General features: G+C 42.3%; 1 protein-coding gene across 1 annotated transcript in view; it reads left to right on the top strand.

Moving 5' to 3' along the window:
- The window catches only part of ppm1h (protein phosphatase, Mg2+/Mn2+ dependent, 1H), a 32,820-nt gene extending 15,262 nt beyond the window's left edge, over window positions 1-17,558 (top strand). Inside the window, exons 4-10 of the mRNA XM_080027436.1 lie at window positions 3,661-3,773; window positions 3,929-4,013; window positions 4,264-4,382; window positions 9,697-9,760; window positions 12,814-12,921; window positions 15,315-15,466; window positions 16,051-17,558. Of these exons, the coding sequence (XP_079883562.1) occupies window positions 3,661-3,773; window positions 3,929-4,013; window positions 4,264-4,382; window positions 9,697-9,760; window positions 12,814-12,921; window positions 15,315-15,466; window positions 16,051-16,198 (789 nt within the window). The 3' untranslated portion in view covers window positions 16,199-17,558. The remainder of the gene's footprint in view (window positions 1-3,660; window positions 3,774-3,928; window positions 4,014-4,263; window positions 4,383-9,696; window positions 9,761-12,813; window positions 12,922-15,314; window positions 15,467-16,050) is intronic.
- Window positions 17,559-22,926: the final 5,368 nt, after the last annotated feature.

Here is a 22,926-nt window from a genome sequence, read left to right on the forward strand (position 1 = left end):
CCCAGAGCTCAACAACCAGAGCCAATCAAAACAGTGCAGGCCTGACAGGCTTTGAGGAGGAAGAGGTCAAAGGTCATTGGCCTCGGTTTCAACATCAGGGTTGTTGTTTTGTTTTCCGACGGGTTGCGAAAGAGTAGCCTGATGATCTTGTGTACGGTTTGTACATCGAAAGATAAACAATAAAGTTGATTTGCTAAATCGTAAATTGCCATGTGAACAGTGTAAGGACTGGCTGCTAATTCAAACAAGCAAATGATTTACATTAAGTTCAGCATAAAATACACCTAAATAAAAAGAAATTAAACAATTACACACAAAGAAATGGATCTTAGAAGCATAGACTTCAATGTAATATCAGACAGAGCTGGAATTCACGATTATTTACATTAATGAAGAATAAACAGATTAATTTCTTGTCAGCAGTTGCCATACATTTTCCCATCACGAGTTCACAGAGGCCAAAGCGAGGTAATGTCCTTAGTATGAGCACATTGGATTAAAACCCAAGAATACTGCAAGCACAGAGGCCACCCTGGGATACAATAAAATAAATATGATTGAAATAATTTTCTAAATGTATACAGATTGCCGTTTTTGTCATTAACAACAGACCAAATGTAATCTATGTTATCCTGCCGCGGTTAAACCCCAGCCACCTGGCCTCAGACACAGATATATCTTCCAGTGATGCTCAACCCAGGTCTGCACTGCACAAAGCCGTTGCTAATAGCCTCATTTGCGTACACTTGGGAAGGGTAAATAAGATCTTGATAAAGAGCTGTGTTGATTAATCCCATTACAAACAATTATATTCATCTGTGTCCTTGTGTTTTCACATAATAACCAGTAGATGGCAGTGTGCAACAACTTTTTCAATTTCTTTTAATATATTTTTTTCTACCATACTTCATGACCATAAAGGGGAAAATGGTGTATTGGGGCTCTTGAATTGTGTAGGTGTAATAAAAAAAAGTGCCTGTGATGACTACAGATAATTAATTGAAATGTTTTGGTTAATGTGAGTGAGTGAGTGAATGCGTTGAATGCGTTTTTAATTTAAATTTGCCCAAAAGGTCCAAAAACAGCTGACATGCCAATGACTTGGCTCATTAGTTAAAATGATTAATACAGTTAATTAGCTGTCTCACTGTCTATCATCACAGTTTTCAATCTTTTTAGACGTCTAATCTCTTTGTAAGTATTTCTTTTTTTCTCTCCATGTATTTAGGCCTATTAGCTTTAGGCTCTCTCGTTAATTCTGCAAACTCACTTACTGATAACTCTCTGCCTCGAGAAGGGAGCAACTTTCGCCAATGAAGTGCAACCTTCTTTTCTTTCTTTGGCGAGTTAAGCTTGCTTGAATGTTGCTGTGGAGATTTGGCCTTCATGGACTCATGGCATTGCGACCTACACTATGGTGAACAAAGGAGCTCATTCCAAACCTTGTGAAAATGGAGTATCTAAAAGGTTTTGTAAGATGTTGGTTTGGATGAGAGGTGGGTTATGTGTGTCTTTGTTATCCTGAGGTTCTGCTCTACTGAAGCTTTCACACCATCGAGACACTAGTTAAAGTGGTTTTTATGGGGCGAGATCTGTGAATATGTGTAGGACTATATACTGTCAGACACTTAACTCTATAGTGTTGTTTGGTGGTCCTCTGACTTTTTTGAATTTGAAAATTGCTTCTTGGCAGATCAGATATTGTATTACTGCTACTAGATTTTGAGAAGTGTAGAAACTGTTTTTGCAGTAGAATATTATTTATGGTGTCTGACAGAATGGGATTTGTATTTTTGGGCATTGCATCACTCTCTCTCTCTCTCTCTCTCTCTCTCTCTCTCTCTCTCTCTCTCTCTCTCTCTCTCTCTCTCTCTCTCTCTCTCTCTCTCTCTCTCTCTCTCTCTCTCTCTCTCTCTCTCTCTCTCTCTCTCTCTCTCTCTCTCTCTCTCTCTCTCTCTGCACGCTGGTTATTTTAGCACAATTGTTAGATTCTTCCTGGCGGATGCGGAGAGGAGAAATGGTAGATGTTTATACATTTTCATTATTAAAGACTTTGCCTGCAGCAAGAGGCTTTGAATACAGCGAGGATATATGGCTTGCTATGGATTCATAATTCATTCAGGAGGAAGGACACGGTTGTATACGCTTCCAAACACACACACTCACTCACTCACTCACTCACTCACTCACTCACTCACTCACTCACTCACTCACTCACTCACTCACTCACTCACATACACATACATATACATATGCATAGACGGATACACGTATCCATCCTTTATATTCAGTCATGCCTTGTGTGTGTGTATTTGTGTGTTTGTTTTGAGAAGGCATCAAAACACACATAAATTCTGTCTCATACACAAAAACTGCGCAAGAGTTAAACACCATATCCTGTCACACAAAAGCAGACATGCAAAACTGCATACACATACTCACGCTCTAATTCAGACCGTCCATCTCAGCCTCCAGACACTAAAACATATTTATGCAAACGGTACCAGGTACACTGCAACACACTGTTGTCTCCTGTCAAAGAAACAACATACACAGACACTTACTGTGCTGTAACACACTCTCCCGCACACACACACACACACACACACACACACACACACACAGTTGTAATCAGATGGAGGTCGTCAGTGGCGGAGCAGAAGGTGAAATGCTTCAGTTGGGGTAACTAACATCCCTCAGGGGAAAACATGTTATGGATGGCCTGGTTGCAAAACATTTTTCATCTCACTCAATCTGTTGATGTTGACGGAGGGATGCGTAGGAGGCGCCACAGAGGTCATCCATATTTCCCGGGATAACTTCCTGCTTCTGTTTGCAGATTAAAGGTCCCAGAGGAGCCGTTAGCCGCAAACCAACAATAGCAAGCGAAGAACAGGAATGGGTTAAACCAAGTGTGAGCAGCTAGGCTCAAATTTATGTTAGCGTTTTGATTAATTCCCTGACAGGTTAATTATTCTTCTAATTAATGAACTGATAGCTTGGCGTTTTTTTTTTCTTCAAATACTAATTCCTTTTTTGGTTAAATTAGCAACAAATTCATCTGGGCTAATTAACTGGTGTAATAACCAGCGGGCTCTCCAAACTTTCTCCCCTATCTGCCTTTCTTTCCCCTTTGGCCATTCCATGTTATTGCTGCTTGACGAATGGTGCTATTGATGAATGAACTATTTTATGTAATTAGTATTTTATTGAGTTTTCGTACAACGTTGTAACATTCTAGTCAACAGTTCAACGGACGTCTGTACGTATACGTCCCCTTGTAATAATAAAAATAAATAAATTAAAACAAAACGAATAACAATAGAGCAATCTGTCCACAGTAGCAATGTATTGCAAGTAATCTGCCGATTTCACCACATATTTCTCAGTCCTGTCTTGAGAGTTGAAAGAGAAATGTTCGTATGACTCCACTTTTTATTCATTCATTTTTAATGATGAAGCATTATGGTTTGTTATAAGTCCAACTAAGCCAAACCTTTTGCACAGAGTATCAGGTAGTCGCTCAAGTGCTTAATGTTGCCAATGCAAGATAGGAAAAAAGTTATTGAAAGCTGTGATGATTTTTGCACTCTCATCAGAAGATTAATTTGCTTGTGTGTGTGTGTGTGTGTGTGTGTCTGTCTGTCTGTGTGTATACAGGATGTGCAGATAGAAAAGGAGAAGCAGGTCTACAACATCTCAGGTGGCTGCACTGCTCTGGCCGTTGTCTATTTGCTCGGGAAGCTCTACGTGGGGAACGCCGGGGACAGCAGGTGATGACACAGCCTCGTATACAAACACAACATGAGTGTACCTTTGCTTTTCTCGGTTGCTAACCTTCTCCTGCCCTGCAGCCCAGCAGGGTATTTTCTAGCTGTAATAAACAAGGTACTTTTTTTTGTTTTGTCTGCCCCTCTCTCCCCTTTAGAGCTATCATTATCCAGGCCGGTGAGGTCATCCCCATGTCGACAGAGTTCACACCGGAGTCAGAGAGACAGCGACTGCAGTTCCTGGTAAGAATTGGAAGAAACCTTTCTCACCTCCTTTTCTTGGTAGCACAGCTGTCAGATATTACCAGAGAGCTGAGCTGACCTCCCCCCACCCTCCCTCCCGTTGAGACAGCGGCTATGCTTAGCTCTGTCTCTTTTTATACTGCCTGCTCTCTTTGCCATCTTAATAGACTGTGGAATTGTTTTTTCCGATCCCCTGGGCATGTGTCAATGTTCTTCTTTTCTTCTGTTTCCTTTTCTCCTCCTTTCAAAGGCCTACATGCAGCCCCACTTATTAGGGAACGAGTTTACACATCTGGAGTTCCCGAGGAGAGTCCAGAGAAAGGAGGTGGGCAAGAGGATGCTGTACCGGGACTTCACCATGTCAGGATGGTGGGTTGACTCATTCATTGAGTTTTAGACTGATTCACTTATTGGATTGAAAACTCTTATTGTCATATGCAATCCTTGAGTAAACGCTCATTTATGCTCTATGTAAGAAACTCATACAGACTTCTGTCCGTACTCTGCATACATGTAGTCCGTATTTCGTATTTCTGCACATTATCTAGCAAGCTTGCGGATATGGACCAAACGGATCGAATGTTGCAGTACCACCGAAAATCGAAGGGGGAGCGCAGCCAACAGTCCAATTTTTCAGCAGCTCTGGTTTGAACCATTGACTGTATATGTTTGAAACCACAAACGAAACACAATAATAATACTTTGGGAAATGGCCTTACTTTTTGAGTAGAGGCTTGGGTGAGTTGGTGCAAAATAACGTATATCTATAATGGCACATGGCCTGGGCATAGGGGCAGACATCTACAACAGAGCGGCATGGGCAGGGATCAGACGGGCATTGAATGTCAGCTAGACAGCAGGCCGACAGCAGCAATAGAGAGGTGGAGGTCAGTGCGAGAATAGTTTGTTCGACATGTTGTGATATTAATGTGCTCACTGACTCATAAAACTAAACATCGTTGTTGAAAATACTGTTAGAATTTATACATCCTTACACTTCCTGTGTCCAAGTCAATTTTGAATCCCTTTCCGAGAGAAAAGCATGCATGAATCAATGCTGCTCGTCAGATTGTGTCTGACATTATCTACTTTTGAATGATTTCTTATAATGCATGCTAAAGAAAAGCCAACCATAGCAATGTCTGTTTTTCTGCAGCAGTATAAGACATCTTTTCAAAGCTTCACTGTAAGCAGGCCAAGAAGTGGCCTTGGTATTTCTTATTGTGTATGTGTGGAGGTGAGGAGGAGAAAGAGAGCCAACAGAAAAGAGACTGACGAAGAGATGGAAATGTGAAAGTAAGATTGAAAAGATAGAAGTGTCCAGGGGTTAACTTATTATTTAATTGAATTTTTTCGACAAGGACTTTTAACACAAAAGTCTCACAGTTCTAGTGGTTTATGTGGTATAGAGGTCATATTAGGGTCATGCCGATTACCAGCATTCTTCTCAGTCATTCTTTAATTTGAGTGTCAAAGCGAACAAGGACACATTCTGAATTCACATTGTGTAAAAATGACAACTGTTATTTTAGGTGTCACCTGTGTCACCTGTGTTTTTGGTGGAGGAAGTATTCAGATTAGTGAGAGTGGCAATACGAAAATCCTGTTTTATTACAAATGAAAGTTATTTTCTCTCACCATAGGTAGGTACTCCACTAATGTTTTCTTTAAATGCTACAGTATTTAAAAGCAAATCTCTTCTTGAGTAGGCTACAATGTTCAATGCAGTACTTTTTCTTCCAATGGAGAATTCTTACCTTGTGGTCTCGCTGATTTTACTGAAGTCATTTAGTGGACTTGTATTACGTTGTGTAAGTAGTATTATAGTTTGTGCGTATGGCTGTCAGATAAAGGTAGTTTAAATTCCAATTTTCCACATAGAAATTTCTCTGGATTAGAAATATAAAGTAATTGAGTAGAATTATTATCTACTGTGTGTTCTTTATTGTTGAAGTGTTCTGATGTATGGCTTATGCGCATGTCTACATATGCATACAGATGTATGAGTGGTGGGTAAAGGTGACTAAGAAGGACAGATGAGCTGTGTGTTGTCTGACACCACCTCTGTGCGGTTGCGTTTTGAGGCATTCTGCAGATGTCCGCCTGTCGTTCTGCCTGCTCCCCGCCTCGGCAGCACAGACTAGCTTGTGATGTATTTTTAATCAGGTTCTAACTTCTACCCATAACCCAGTTCTGCTCCTCCTTTCACCCTGACTAAGTCTGGGTCTTCTTGAGTCAGCCGGCGTGGCTGATTGCTCGGATGTGCGTGGGTGTGACTTAACCGTGTCATCTTGTATAAGTGCAGTTCAGGCTCTCTATATGTACAGAGAATATATATTTTTTTCTAGCTCTGCGGCTTTTTGTCTCTATATGCACACTCTGCTGTCTGTATGTGAAGCCAGTGTGCCCACTTGCTGCGTGAGTGTGGGTGTATAGCCTGTCATCGGATTCCTATAAAGGCATCCATGATCAAGGCCGCGCTATAATGAAGGCATACAGGTCCGCAGCCCACCCCGTTCTCTGTCTGCACCCCCCCTCCCCACCCCCCAAACACACACACACACACACACACACAGACCCCCCCACCCCTTGGACACGTGCACCAGAGTGTGAGCTGGCTTTTGGCGTGGCAGAGCTGTGTAACGGTGGTGGTCGCCGTGCCAGGCTGGTGGGCGGTTTTGTTTGCGAGACGTCTCAGAGTGATGGATGTGGAGCGGTCGGCCATGTTCAACGCGGTCCAAACAGCACGGTAACACAGCCGGCAGGGCAGAGGGGGGGATAGAGGCTGTGGGTGGTATGAGAGGACTTGGGGGGGGGGGGGGGGGGGGTTAAAATGGAACAAATGAGAAGGCAATTGCTTCAAATACAGAGAGAAATGTGGAGTAGACAGAGGATAGGTGCAAAGATCGAAAAGGATGAGAGGAGAAGGGCTTGGATGGAAAAGGTTGGCGAGATGTAAAGATGATGAAAAGAAATAAAATAGATGGTGTGCAGCAGGCCACACAGGGGGGGGGGGGGGGGCAATACTAGGCGAGAATGAATGGCGCTCAAGCTGTCTCTCTTTAGTGCCCACGCAATCTGTGGTGCCTGTTCACCCCCGGTCCTATAGACAATATATGAGAGAGGAGGGGGACTTACACACACAACTTCATCACTGTCATACAGTTGTCCTCCTAACCCACCCTCCTCTCCCTGCTTCTCTTCAAGCTTCTGTCCTTTTTCATGATGCTTTTTGTGCCAATATGACTGATCAGGTCACTGCCATTGCTTTGTAACTGAAAGATTTGCTCAATCTACTAAAAGGCCATCAAGGTTGGCCAGAAACTAGCTTATTCTTTTTATTTGGACCCAGTGTCAATTGCTCCAATTCGTCATTGACTTATCCGGCTGCCACCACAATGTCACCTCAAAGTCTGTCAACGGTTTTTCTGTGGGTAGAGAATGTATATGATTGTGTGTGTGTGTGTGTGTGTGTGTGTGTGTGTGTGTGTGTGTGTGTGGGCGGGCAGATCAGGATGCTGAGCCCACACTGCTAATGCTTCTCTTTGACTCCTCTTTGCCCTGAGCGGGGCTGACATCATTCCCCTCCTGCCCGTCTCTCGTCACCTGCAGAGAGGATGATACAACCCCCTCCCCCAGTCTCTCTCTCTCTCTCTCTCTCTCTCTCTCTCTCTCTCTCTCTCTCTCTCTCTTGAAACATATCCGAGAGTCCAACCAGCCCTTTTGAATGTTAAAGCGCTCAGTGTTGTGGTCAAACAGTAAGACCACAGATCAGCTATCCTAATCGTTGTTGTTTTTTTGTCTGGGACACTGTGTCCCAGAGCAAGGAGCAGGTATTTTTACAGGATTAACAGGATGTGTGTGTGTGTGTCTCTCTCTCTCTCTCTCTCTCTCTCTCTCTGTGCCACACGCTTGTTATCTCGCGTCTGACAGGATGGTTTCCCTGACAGCCGGCTCGGCTCGGGGGATTTCATCATAGACACGCTGCTTTAAAATAATGACATAAAGTGTGTATGTGTGTATACTGTAGCTTTTTTTTAGGCGACTTACACTTCTTGAAAGTGAAATACTCAAATTAAATAAGAAGATTGCATTAATATGGTAAGACAAATAGTGTTTCCCTTTAAGAAAATAAATGCATTAAGAAATTGAATTGCTCAATTAAACTTTTACATAATCAAACTGCTGTTTTCGAAGTTTTTCCACACTATTAACATCGCAAACATTAGTGAGGGAACTTGTCTACGGGCCGTTATTTGGTGTCACAGCTCTTGGCGTGGAAGGGTCTCGGGCTGCAAGCTGTATGTTTTCTGTGGGCTGCGTTCGCTCAGCTAGCCTCTCTCGCTCTGCACACTGTTAAAAAACAAAAAGTGCTGAGTGCAGCAGTATACGCGCTCGCCTAAGGTGGAAACATATGGTCTCCCTGAGTGGAACCAGCAGTAATGTAAAAACCATCCCGGTCGCTGCTAATCTGCTTCACAGCAGCTGAAATACATTGGCTAAGGTGTGTGTGGCAGGCCAGGGTCACATGAGAAGTGCTAATAATAATACTTTGTGCTGGTTAGAAGAAGCTTTTCAGACTAGATAGCTGCAATTTTTTCTGTACACTTTTTCTTACCATCAAAAGCATCATCGTTCTCTTTCAAACTGTTTTTCCGACATCTATAAACATTTCTTTCTTCATTTCCCTCTAGCCCCTAAGGCTAAAATAAAGAATAACCTGTAATTTTTTATTTTAATGCAATTTGATGGAGGTCAGGACTCTTGGCTTTAAGCGGAGCCAGATTGTTCTATGCGTAGCACCTGGTTGTGAGTTGTGAATGGAAAACTTTGTCCTGACAGCTCTTCTGGAAATCGCCTCAAATTTGTAATGTTTCTGGTACTGAATAGTGACACAGCTATTCCTCTGAAGTTAAACTATTCATGGCTGAAAAAAAAGAGAAAATAGCAAGAGTGCAGGGGTTTTTTTTTCACTGCAAGTTTGAAGCTGTAGAGGTGAAAAGTGTATCTGAAGATCCGTCTTGGATACGTACAGTACTATACACAGTCTTTCTTCCTTGTACTGCAGCTCTGTCTGCTCCCGGTCTGAAAATGGTAAATTATTCATCAGTTGGGGAAGTTTAAGCACTGCTCTGAGAGCGGGGTATTGTAAATGTGGATACTCTTGCATCATTCAGCTAGCCTGGAAATCCTGACCCTGATATCAAATTTAATTTGCCAGCGCCTAGTGGCAGGTCTGGGAATGCCAGGCTATCATTCAGCTACTTTTACGTCCAGACCTTAGATAGTTTCACACACACACACACACACACACACACACACACACACACAGACACACACACACACACACACACACACACACACACACAACAGCAACCCAAGAGTGTCTCAAACATCTTTAGACATCTCACTGTTTGTCACTAGGGAGACTGTTGGTAAGATAAAAAAAAGGGGATTGAAATATGCTAAGGTTCTGCGTCGTTCACTGTCAGATGTCTGGGTAGATTTGTTTTCTTTTTCCTCCTAGCATATTCTTTCTCTCCGTGCCTGTCGCCGTGGCAGCAAGGTCTGCAGGGGAGGTGTGGAGGAGGCAGTGTTATCTCCAGCGCACGTGTACGCTGCCCGTCTGCCCATAAAGCAAAAAGCCATTAAAGTCTCCTCTCTCTCTCTCTCCTCTGTGCAGGGCGTACAAAACCATTGAGGACGATGACCTAAAGTTTCCCCTGATCTACGGCGAAGGGAAGAAGGTAAGAAGAAGAAGAAGTGCTCTTTGCTGACAGAGTTACTCCCACGGCCTTGTGCGCCCCGGCCCTGTAATCAAAGCTGGCCAGGGCGACCATTAGTCAACCCCTCCTCCCCTCTGCACCCTCCACCCTGTCACTGTGTGGACGAGCCAGTCGCTGAGATGCACTCCTCCTGGCCTCGTTTAACACAAGGGTTCTCATCCTGCACCAAGCTATGGCACAAAATGTTATAGATTGCTTTTATACCTCTAGACCAAATTCTACCCCGATACACAGTGTATACCTACTTCTACTTCTACTTCAACTGTAGACTCTTGGTTTTAGTCTTTCCCCAAAATTACATTGAACTATTTACGATTAAGTTACCAACGCCATATAGCAATTTTTAATGAACAGTCACCATTTGATGGGGCGTCCTTAGCTCAGTTGATAGGGCGTCCCCCCCCATGGGCCTCGGCCAGCAGCGGACCCGGGTTCGATTCCAGCCCGCGGTCGTTCTCTGCATGTCACCCCCCTCTCTGCCCCATTTCAACTCTGTCTCTACACTATCAATAAAGCATAAAAATGCCAAAAAAATATATTAAAAAAAAAAACAGTCACCATTTGAACACAAACACATTCAGAAGTAACTCAATACAACCTCCGTTCCAAACTAAGGAAATGAACAAAATCACCTTCTTGTTAAGTACTTTAGCTGCATTCTTCTATTTAAGATGTCATACACAATGAAGCAGCATTTTGGGGGGAACCAACTTGTTTGCGCTAGCCATCTTTTCTTCCTAATTATCCCTTCTGAGAAGCGGCTGTCATGTGACGCATAGCGAGTATTACCGTGTCTAAATAGCTTTGTCCCTTTTGACAGGTTCTTTGTTAAATTAGACCTCCATCATTTAAAGAGTTCTGTCATCACTTTTAGAGCATCTTCAAACACAGCCATTGGTCGTGCTGCTGCTGGACATGCACCACACAATGTTAAGGCATTTATTAGAAACATGCACAAATTAATAGCGGTATTTACAGAAATTCCATTACCTTTTTTGAATACAGAGGGATACGATATTACTGTATCAAATTCCAACCTATATGATGAAAATGTGATGAAAGACAGAGGAAAAAGGTGATCAAAAAGTGACATAAGTTAATTGGAATGTATAACGCCACTAAAACACCCGACTCGCTGGAGAAATCAAGTCTTTTTGTCTCGTCACATAACATAAAAGGGCAAAAGCTCAGCGCATTGTTCATGACATTTCCCCCTATCCCTCGTGATGCATATGGCCGTGTGTGCAGCCCCGTGTCCTTGTTGCATTGAAAAGGTCAGATAGGAAACACGATAGATAGATCTGAATATCTTCTCACTGTGGCCTTCTCCGTGGTTTTCTATTTAACACAGACAGGCAGACAGACAGGCAGACAGACAGTGGATTTATGTTTGACTGATGACTGGGGCAGCTGTCACCCCACCGTGCTCTCTGCCTGCAAACCCGCGCTCAGGGTTTAGCCCTTTGCGCAGTTGGCTGTGCCCACATCGCGTCCTCTCCCTTTGAAGTGCAGGCGTGGAGATGGATGGCTAGATAGATAGAGTGAGGGGGGCGGGGGCTTTGTGAGGAGGGAGACAGGAACGCCAGAGCACTTCAAAGCCCGGTGTGCAGCCCGCCGGGCCCCAATGCTCAACAATTAATCCCAGGATGTTTCCCCTGCTCCGCCGTAGGAGCTTTGCCGCCACTTAAAATAAAAACGCTCTCCCTTCTCTCTCCACCTCTCTAACTCCTTCTCTCTCTCTCCCTCGTTCTGTCTCCTTCTCTCTCTCTCACTCTCTCTCTCTGTCTCTCTCTCTCTTTGTCTCGCTGTCTGTGCTGCATACTGATCCAGGCTCAGTCCTTCGTTCGCCCCCGGACTCCTCTGCCCCTGTCCTTATCTTCCGCCCCCTGTGTCATGCACTGTACAGTAGATTCAATTAGCCCAGTTCCCTGGCCCTTTTTCGCCAACGGCCATTTTTAGAAGCGGTGGTGATGGCGATCTCTTCAGTCAGTAAAAATATATACATATATATATTTTTTTTTACAGCTTACAAATGGGTTTGATGGCGTCTTGGGGCTGGAGCCACAACAGTTAGACACTGACAAGACTGGAAGATGCAGAAATTGTCTAGGGATGTGTGTCACATAAGGTTCACCAACGTCATACAGTATAGTGCTTTATTGAACTGAGTCTAAACTTCACCCCAGGAGGATTAAGGAATACACAGTAATACAGTATATGCTCGCAGTCAAAAATATCTTGCTTCACAGTTACACACACTTCTAGTTTGAAACCTGCTGGATACCAACACAACACTATAGCAGTTTCAGCTCAAATGATGTTGTCTGTCAAAATGTTCTTTACCAGCATATAAGACAGGTTTCCATAACTTTACTTATTTACACTCGGACAGTTTAATACAAAATGGGTCTTGTTTGTGTAGATTTGGCTAACATTCCTAACGGCAATAATACAATTGCACTGAAAAAGGGAACAACAACAAAAACACAAGCCGTTTGGAACGGTAAAATCACAGCCCAAACTTTCCTCACAGACCAAATTTGCTGGTCCAATTTCAACTTCTTTACAACTTAATTGCTTTGCTGTAGTTTGGCGCACAGAGTTTTGTCGTGCATTTTGGCTTCGCTCATTCGCAGGCTTACCTCCAAAATGAAATGGTTTAATAATAATCTGGCCAAAGCTGTTGGCTATAGTCTGATCTTCCGACTGCTCATTTGTCTTGCCCAGTTGGAATTTGTCATAGTGACTCTGCCATTTTCCAATAGAAATTAAGGCCAAGGCTGCAAAAAAATAAATCTCCAGTTATAATCATCTCAAAATACCCTCGACGACTTCCCTTATGTCTTTCTGTTAAGTAAAGTATATATAAAAAAGTCAAAATTCAATCCACCAGAGCAGATTTAGACTGGAGGAACTGCGATGAACAAAAATAGGAAGTGCTCTATGGGAGAAGCTGAAACAGGAACACTTTTGATGTTGGTTCTTGTGCCTAACATGCCTCTGATCTTTTTCAGGCTCGTGTGTTGGCGACCATTGGAGTCACCAGAGGTCTTGGGGATCACAATCTCAAAGTGCACGACTCAAACATCTACATTAAGCCCTTCCTCTCCTGCTGCCCGGAGGTACGGCTTCCATTTTGAATATTCATTACTCCCTCTTCCACATTGTGTACAGACAGAATGAAAATACTCATATGGAATATCCTTTATAATTAAGATACTGCATGTCTGCATCCAGTGTTCATTTTATCCAGTATAGTTATTATACTTTTAACAGAAATTTAGGAATGTGTGTTTATACACACCCACTCACCCACTCCAAATATTGATATTTCTTCATTTCCACTTTTTAAATTTAACAGTATCTTCCAAACAAAATATGTATATTTTGAATATGAAAACAGTGGGTAAAAATATAATTTTTCCTCTGCATTGTGAAAAAAAACTATTACCACAAGTAAACTTGTGGTTACTTGATATCATTTTTTTTTAAGTAAAGATGTTCTCGCGGGATATCATTTTTATTTTTGTATATTTTTATAATTTATATTTAGAATACATATTCATCACTGCTAACAAACCTCCAAACAACAACAACAACAACATTTGTGCAGCGACGCATATGAAAAACAGCAAACTAAATAATGGAAATGGCGCTCACAACATCAGTAGAGGTGTGCTAACAGTGTTTCAGGGTGGATCTTTCCTCTTTTTCTTTCTCTTTCTTCACCCAATAACCTCGGCCTCCTTATAAAAACAAGAGCGCAGAGGTAACAATGTAAAAATGCCTTTGGCCATATTATCGGTCCAGACACTGTGAGGCTACTTGGTCAATGTGCACATTAACAATCGCCAGCGGCTATGGAAGAACTCCTTTACTTCCCCTATGTCTGCTGCACATTTCAGTAGTCACGTAGCCTATGAGTTCTCTTGATCTTTAATTCATTACCGCCTTGAGTTCAGTCATAGTTCAGACTCCTTTTTGATCTTGTATTTCTTTTAAGAATGTCTCCCTTGTGAAACTTGTGGTTACTTGATCCAGATATAAGAGTATATATAGGAAGTATATGTAAGACAATTAGTATAGAATGTGTGGAAGAAGTGGGAGGATGTAAGCCCTGTAGGGAGGGTGAAAAAAACCCTATAAAGTAACTGATTGCTTTCAGGTTACATAAATGAAAGCTATCCTTGACAGTTTGAGTCATCAGATCGTACTTGTCATGAGATAGTATATGGGCTTTGGGTCAAAAAAATCAAATGTTCCGGTCATCACCCCTCCTCCAGGAATATCATGCTTCTGTTGAAATCCCTGTTCTGAAAAATCGATTCTAGGAACGTCCACTTCTTTCAAAAGGGCGATTGACTCAGTCCCTTTTTACTCTCTCTCTCGCAATGCATCGCTCAAATCACAAGGTTTACCACTCGGTCTGCTCATGATCCAAACTGAGGTCATTCTGCTTCCATTACTGCTTTCACAGGCCCTGTAGTCATGCTGTGTTCCTCTTGTAGTACCCCCAATGTCACTGTAGCAGTGAATGGGAAACTCCCCCACAAATTACTCTAAACAACCATAGTATGTGTGTTTTGTTTGTTTGTTTTTTTGCAGTGTCCAAGGCCACTGGGTATTATTTTGCGTTGCTATTTCAGGCACAGTTTTCTGCCTCACAAGAGTTGCCACAGCAACATATATTTTTTCTTAAGGATATCGTTGAGAGAGTGAGGTCATGAATAGCTTCCAGAAATGTATACAGAGGAAGCTGGTGACCCATTGTAACCCTTTCTCCCACATTACAAAAAAAAAAAAAGAAAAAATCACATTTGCACACATAACTTCAGATCTACGTATCTTGCCCTGCACATATTTTTTTCTCACTTATTTTTTTATTAAATGTGCTGTTGATTTACACTATTGTTGCACAATTCATTGTTTAAAGAAAATGGAAAAGCTAATTTAATTTTGATGGTCTTCAAGCAGCAAAGGGAACACCCTATGAAACTATTCATTTTGTGTTAAAAAAACAACTGAAGTTTAGTTCAGACTTTAGTCTACAAGTTTTATCATTTTGCATTGACATAAAAAAGTTAAAAATGTTCCTTGTATACTTACCGCAAAAACAGTATATGAAATACTGTATGCAGATAGTATGTAGCATGGAAGTGGGACACTTTGTCCATGCCCATGACCATGTTAACATGCTGACACTCAAAGCACTCCTGCGCCCAGCCAATTGGCCTTTCCTCTTTTTTATAAATGTATTTGTTCACTCTTTGAGTACCACAAATTAAATACAGTTTACCTTCAACAACAAAACATTTTTAAATAATTTTTGTAGTCGTCAGGGTACATTTTTGTGTTTGGGCTCTTCCTGTTATTCCCATTCTGCTGTCATCACGTGAACGCAACCTTTGCCTTCTATGTGACATCTTCTTTGGAATTCCCTCAAAAAGGTTCAAATGATTCCCAGAAAGCCGTGCATCTCTCAAGCTCTTTTCCCCGTCCCCCCTCCCCCCTCCAGGTCAAAGTCTACCCTCTGGCACAGTGTGAGCATGGGGCTGACGACGTCCTGGTGCTGGGCACTGACGGACTGTGGGACGTCCTCTCCAGCCAGGAAGTAGCCGAGGCCGTCACCTGTTTCCTGGCAAACTGCGACCCCGACGACCAGCACAGGCACGTTACACTCATCAGCTGTCAGGGCTGAACTCCCTCTCACCCCCTGTCTCTTCTTTAACGTTGTTATCTTGTTGTAATTATGCAAATTTCCAAACACTCAAAGATAAGTTATTTCTCTGATATCAAGAAAGGGCTTGTCAGGCTATTAACCGGCTCTGACTGCCCTTCCTGTTCGCTTTTAGTCTTGAAAGTTCACTGCCATTTTTCTCTGATTTCTTTCATCTGGCTGCGGACACTTGTACTTAGTTAAATACTGTGCATAATTAAAATCAGATGTGACCATTTATTGAATTAAAGGTGGAGTCGGTGATTCTTGGAATGGTTGCTGTGGAAATCTCTTTTTTGTTAATAAAACACTACACAGCCTAGGCTCTGTAAATAAGCATGTTGCTAGCTACAGTGGGCCCCATGTGTTTACATACAAGTTTACAGAACCTAGGCTATAGATTAACACTAGATATTCACTGATTTTGACAAAGTGATTTTGACAACAAGCTTTGTCCAGAATCGCTGACTGCACCTTTTCAAATATCACTGTGATACCACTGCACCTTAATAATTGAACACTTGTGTTATGTCAGGTACACAATGGCAGCTCAAGACCTGGTGATGAGAGCCCGAGGGGTCCTGAAGGACCGAGGCTGGAGGATATCCAATGACAGATTAGGCTCTGGAGATGACATCTCCGTCTACATCATTCCCCTCATGTACGGCAACAAGCAGAACTAGCTCGACTACCAAACTGCAGCCACAACAGAAAAGTAACCCTGCCTTGACCTCCCCAACTTCACTCTGAGCAGTTTCCCTCCATTCCTTGTGCTCTTTCTAAAGTGCTTTAGTGTTTGGACTTCAGAGATGTAATTTCCGTACAGGGCCAGTTTTCCTCCTCAATCGTCGTCAATCTGGGTGATGTCTTTTTTGTTGTTGTATTTTTTATAGAAAAAAAAACTGTTCAAGAAACCGAATCGTGAGAAGAAGCCATCATTTGAATCTTGTCGTAGGGGCGATGCCTAAAAGGTTTTGAGAGCGTGGACTCTCTCTGATGAGATGGTGACGTGCATCTCAGGATCACTGTTACTAACCAATGCACAATATTTATACATGTGAAAATGTAAATAGTCCAAGGCGTAGTAATACATTCGATAGGTGTGTTTGGTCGAACACCTGTCACCTGTATAGTGTAAAAGACTAAAACGAAGATGTCCTGCATATATTATATGAATCGCACCTCCTGTCCCATGTAGACCTTTTAAATAAGCCAAGTTAAGTCCGGTGTCTGTCGTCCAATTCTCTACACAGTAAGTCAGCTGGTTCTCCTACTGCTGCAGTTGCTATTGTTGTTCATTTGTACCCATTGCATTTCAATTCTGTCCTCACTTTTAAGGAAAACTCCTTCCTTTTGAAATAGAGGAAATCACTTTATGAAGAAAAATACACTAAGCAGCCAACTTGAAGATTATGAGCCCCATTCTATTAGAGCCCAGCTCTTACATTTAGATATAAGGAGGAATAACATAGACGTATGTCTCTCATCAGCCATCTACCCTACCTCATATTTTTTGTCCCTTTTTTTTTGTATTCCACATAACATATGTTTTCATTCTTTTCTTTGACTGGCTGTTTGCGTGCTACATCAAGTGCATCACCACCTTCTACCTGTGCCATTGTTCAGTTACATTGACATCATACGTAATGTACCTTTTTGTTAATTTTTTAGAGAAGCACTTAAGCAAAAAAGCTTCTTAGGGATCAGTTTTTTGGGTATGCTGTTGCACAAAACATATGGTGCTCAAAATGCCCATTGTCATGCCCTCATTTTGGCCTTTTCTGCAGCATCAGTCGGATACTTTGTCCCTCTTGAGATAAACCCATCCTATAGCAGGTAGCTCAATCAATAGAAATTGCTGATTTTTAAACATGCATCGCTCAAAAGGAAGTATAACTTATGACTATCAATGCAAACAATTACAAAGACCTCACCTACCTTGTGTCTATAAACAATCTTCTTCGATCAGTGGTCTTCCACATTTTTGTTAATTTATTGTATATTTTTCAGCTTCTGTTAATAATTGTGCACACATTTGATCTTAACTGCTGTACGGCTGAAACTGGTTCAACTTGGAACAGAATAAATTAATTTAAATGTATATTAAATGTAAATAATTGTTTCCAGTGGACACGTTCCTCTTTTTCTTTTACTGTTAGCGATGTTGTACATCTTACCGAAACAAAATATGTTAATTTGTACTGTTTTGGGAACCTGTTATTAACAGTGTAAAAAATTGTTTACATGCTATTTGTTCTGCTCTATTAAAAAAACACATTACCTTGCTGTGTCATTGAAAAAAGTTGATCTAACGTGTACTACACAAACACAGGCACGAGATTTTGATTGAGCCTGCACTCGGATGGGATTAGTGTCAAGTCTATGGGTGTAAACAGACAAAAGGGGAATATGCAAGATAACTTAACATTCAATGTCCTAATTCAAAAGATTCTAAAACTTAAAACTCAAGCGGTGCCCTGCCTGCACAGAGTCGGAAAGCAAGTCTTAGAAGATATTCTTTCAAAACGCTAGGCTTGATGGTGACAAACTCCCCCTTACACCCCACTAAGTGTAAAGAACAAGACCATCACCACTCTTAACAATCTGTGTCAAGTGAGTCCCAAAGCAATATGTGGATGAAGGGTATCGGTTGACAGAACAGCCTGACAGAAGATTTCATGGCGGAGGTTGCTGCGAGGGGCGTAATTTAACACTGAAGCACACACACACCCTAAAGTGATGAAAGACAACTTGATAACTTAACAAAATAAAAAAAAGAAGAAATTCAGCGTCAATTTTTTTGACTGGTATTTCACTGAAAGACAGAAAGTGACAGTGGGTGTGAAAAACCGAGGAATCACTTTATTTTTAGGTGAAACTTCTAGGTCCAGCCAATTCTACCTGATACGATATCAAATACATTTTAAATACCTTATATGAAAAGGATAAAGGTTTCATAATCAGAGTGAATGACATGGCAGAGGTATGGGAAAGCGGATGCATTGCATAGTATATGGGGTTCTTCTGAGTAGAGAAAAGTTTTTGGCAGAAGATGACTAAATGTTTAGTGTGACGATGACCATGGTTTTTCGGAGAGTGCAGGATAGACATTTGTCTTTTCATTGGATATCCAGTATCTGTGGGCTTAGTGGCACTACTAACAAGACATTTAAAAACAAATACTTAATTGGCATGGGCCTATACCAAGATTTGGATGGAATTTAATAGTTTGCTCTTTCCCATTTATTTCATCCAGTTCATTGTTTTGTCTTTGACGATTGACATACAATCTTGACCTTTTTTCTAGCTCTTTATTCGATAATCGTTGCCTTTTATTTACAATATTCTTGTTTTACTTTTTAATGTCGATAAGGAAACAGGACGCAGGATGGCAAACCGAGTGCCGGGCAAAGGTTTCGTGTCTGTTATAGTTGTAAACAATCTCTTTCATAACTCGCTTGAGGGCTTTTTTTTATTATACGTACTCCTACCCACACGTGAAGATTAGAGTATGAGCACATTGCACACAGTACACATACAATCCTAAATTGCTTTCTTGTGGGAGTCTCACACTCCTGGGTCCCCTGCAGGAGCTCGAGGGCCATCTGGTTCCCACAGGTCAGCGCCACATCCTCCCTCCAGTCAGGCCAGCACTGATCTGGCGCTCCACTCCTACTCTCCACACGCGTGGTGTGTGTGGTCCAGATTGGATGACGGCAATGATGACACAGTCATTCCTGTGGGTGGCTTGTTTTTCCAAGGTTACAGCACTGCACACCCACCCTTCTACTACCCGTGGACAGATCCCAGGGAGATGCTGAGTGGGCTTTACAGCGAGATATACTCATCACTCGTATACTGGAGAGAGGCGACAGTAACGTGCTGCCAGGGCCACAGCCTTCAAGCCTCCTTTCAAAGGAGGGTGAAGTGAAAATATTTTATTTTTCATATTGTTTTTAAGCTATAGGCTTTTACCTGCAAACCACTTATTGCTGCAACTACATTTTATTTTCATAGCCAGTCATTTTGTCAGTTAGTGTTTTTTTTTGTACACAAAACAAAGATATTCAGTGACAGTCCACTATTATGTAATAACGGGTAAAACATAAAGTTGTAACATTTGAGAGACTGGAATCATTCAATGTTGGGTATTTAGCTTGAAATTGACGGAAGGATGAGTCAGTTATCAGAACAATTGCCAAATAATTTGTTGGCTATCGACTAATTGTTTGAGCGCTGCTCGCTGGTGATTATTTTCAAAATCGAGGAATCACTCAGACTGCTTGTTGTGTCCAACCAACAATCCAAAACCTGAAGAAGACCGAATTTACAGTTTGATCTGCAAACATTTGTTGAGTAACCACTTGAAAATAAACTATATTTTTGATAGATTCCTCAGCCCCATTAAAAAAAGGAGAAAAAACAGCATTGTCATTTGAGAAGGACATTTCTGGCCATTCAAATATCCTTGTCTCTGCACTGATTTCAAACATGTTGCATTGAAGAGGCAGCATGTGTGGAGGTATCTGGTGAACACACGAGGGGGTCGACCGTCCTCTCAGGACAAGGGTGCGGCTTCTTCGACGGGCAGATTTTTCCACTGGGGGGGGGGGGATCTAATTTACTGCTTTAGGGCTTGAGCCTCTAGTATGATTTATCTGTGGGCCGTCTCAAATGAGATGCTCCGACACAAGATGGATGAGGAGGACATGGTCTGCCTCTGCTCACTCGTCCATACGCCGGCTCTCTTTACAGTCAGCAGATGATGAATGATGTTTGGATTTGCCCCAGGAGGCTGGATTACTTCTATTCCTAACAGACACTTATTAGAATAGATCTAACGCAGACCTGTAGGACTGGTCTGCTACTCAACAAGCTTGACAATGAGTCGTGTGTGTGTGTGTGTATGTGTGGTTTGTTTACATCTTCTGCAAAAGAAAAAAAAGCTCTCTTTCATCATGTCATATTATACGTGAGAATAAAATGAATTTCTGGAGTGGAATTTATTGTTTAATATCGGTACAGGTGCTATAGTGGGCAGAAGCTGCGGCGCGCCTGAGATGGACATAACTCTGCCAAAGCCTGTACTATCAAGTGTGAACTCATAAATATTTCATGCGGGCGTCTTCTTGGAAGGTCAAACGCAGGATTCAATCTTCAGTCAGCAGCACAGTGAGTCATTGAGCTGAGTGAGCGGCGTGCTATCCTATCATCTGGACTGGCAGGGGTCTGAACTCAACACCGCAGCATCAGAAGCCCCTGCACGGTTTGGTAGACTCTGGCATGCCTGGCCCCCTCCCTGCAGCCAATCAAATCGCATTACCCATTCCGGTCCCCACCCACCCCCATCACGAGACCCCCTGACTGCCCATACTAATGCGATACGAGGGGGGGAACCAGATGCTATTGGGGCACCAGAGGAAAGGATTTCAAAGGTTAACTGGCAGTGCATGACCCACATCAGCATGAGGACACCGCTGCTAAAACGCCTGCGAGGGGGGGCCATGTCATGTGGCGTGTGTCTGTTCGTATAGAATTCAAATATTGAGGCATCCACCATCTAGATTTAGCATAATAATCTGATTATTAGACTACAGCCGGAAGCAGTTGTGCACAGATTTATGTTTGAGCTCTGACCCTGTATAGAAAAGGTTTTTTTAGGTGCACGCACACACACACACACACACTAGCTTCTCCAGTGTCTGATGGTATGCAGCATTATCAACAAAGGACGCTGGGGAGAGCCATAAAGCCAGATTGTGTGTCAGAGCAGATGTATTGTAGGATACTTCTGTGGGCAGCGGGAGCCACGTCACTCCTCTCCTCATAGCAACAGCTCCGTTGACCTACATGCTTTCTACACAGCCCACTGTATAGCCTACAGCCCGAGGTGGTGGAAAACTATGCAAATCCATACCAGACATCGACTCCCTCGTGCTTTTTTTTTTTAAATAGGCATACAAATTGTAGAAACTTGAACCGCGAATTTTCATATGCTACAAGGAAGCTTCCCCCTCCAACCTGCAGGAAAAAATAATGCATTATGGTAGCGATGAATATCATAGGCTTATCAGTGAGTCTGAAGCTCGCGTTCTGAGTAAAATAAAACTGCAAACGACAAAGTGCTTTTTTTCACCCATCCTCCACCACCATTCACTATTTTATTGGATGAAACGATACAGTTCTCAAACGGATTCAGCTCTATAAAAAAATGCAACAATGTGACCACAAGGCTTTTTATAAACGTTTTAAAAAGAAGAAAAAAAAATCACAGCTTTTAATATTAATACCGTTGCTAAAAAAGCCCAAACATTAGCAGCGTACATTACCCGTTTTAAACCCGTGTAACAGCGTCGACAGCCGGGCTTTTTTTCTCGAATTCTCTCGGCTGAAGAAGAAGTGGAGTTGAGGCACCAGCACTAGCAAGGCAGTAGCTTGCGCAGTCATCTCCATAGCGGGCAGTGTCACAACCCAACCAACAGCACAAACTACTACCTCAGCCAGTGCGTGGTCAAACAATGCGGAAGGACACGGAACACGACAAAAGTACATTAGAGAAAAGACTTAAGAAAAATTAAAAAATAAATCGTAAAGCTAATGCAGATATGCACTCAGTCTCGAGCCAAGCGACATTCCCTTGCCGCCACAGAGACGGTACGTCCTCTCGCGCCGCTTCCCTCCTCGTCTGTGCAGACTTGAAATAAGAGGGAAACCCCGCCCAAGCAGACCTGCTCCCTCCATAGCTCCCTCCTCCTCCCCCCTCCTTCTTCCTCCTCCTTGTCTTCACTGCTAACCACACAACGGTCCCTTGCCCTCATATGACCTAGTGGAGTGAGACCACACTTCGGCTCGGGGACTTTCATGGGCCCTTTGAGAGGAAGCATAGGGGTCCAGCCAGGCAGGGATGCATGCAGTGGTGGCTCGCTGGGCCATTTCCTTTCATTGTCACAACAACCCCACATTGACAGTAACATTTACCTACTGAAGGACAAAGGACCACCAGACCAAACTTTAACACCACCAAATTGGTCAAAAATAAATATTATCTTTAAAAATGTTCCTCAACTCCAAATTTGGATAAATAATTAAAACAAACATATATATACATTATTAAATACTATAATGTTATGCTTCTGTAATGCTATACCTAATGGGAGAGTATTGAGAGAGAAAACCATAGATGAGGATGTTTTATTTTGCTTCATGCTGTCACAAACCCCCTTGAGGTCTTACTGCCTGGCTTTACTTATTTATAATGATAGGTTTATGTTTATGGTGTTAATGACATTTTAATGTGGTTCGGCCCATATGATATTCAATTTGAATACTAGTTTTGTATAAGAAACTACAAAAATATTGTTTTACAATAAGGGAATGTGTACTGTCATACTGCATGATGATACATCAGGGA

The sequence above is a fragment of the Ammodytes marinus genome (assembly GCF_949987685.1).
Source record: "Ammodytes marinus genome assembly, chromosome: 5".
Lineage (NCBI taxonomy): Eukaryota > Metazoa > Chordata > Actinopteri > Uranoscopiformes > Ammodytidae > Ammodytes > Ammodytes marinus.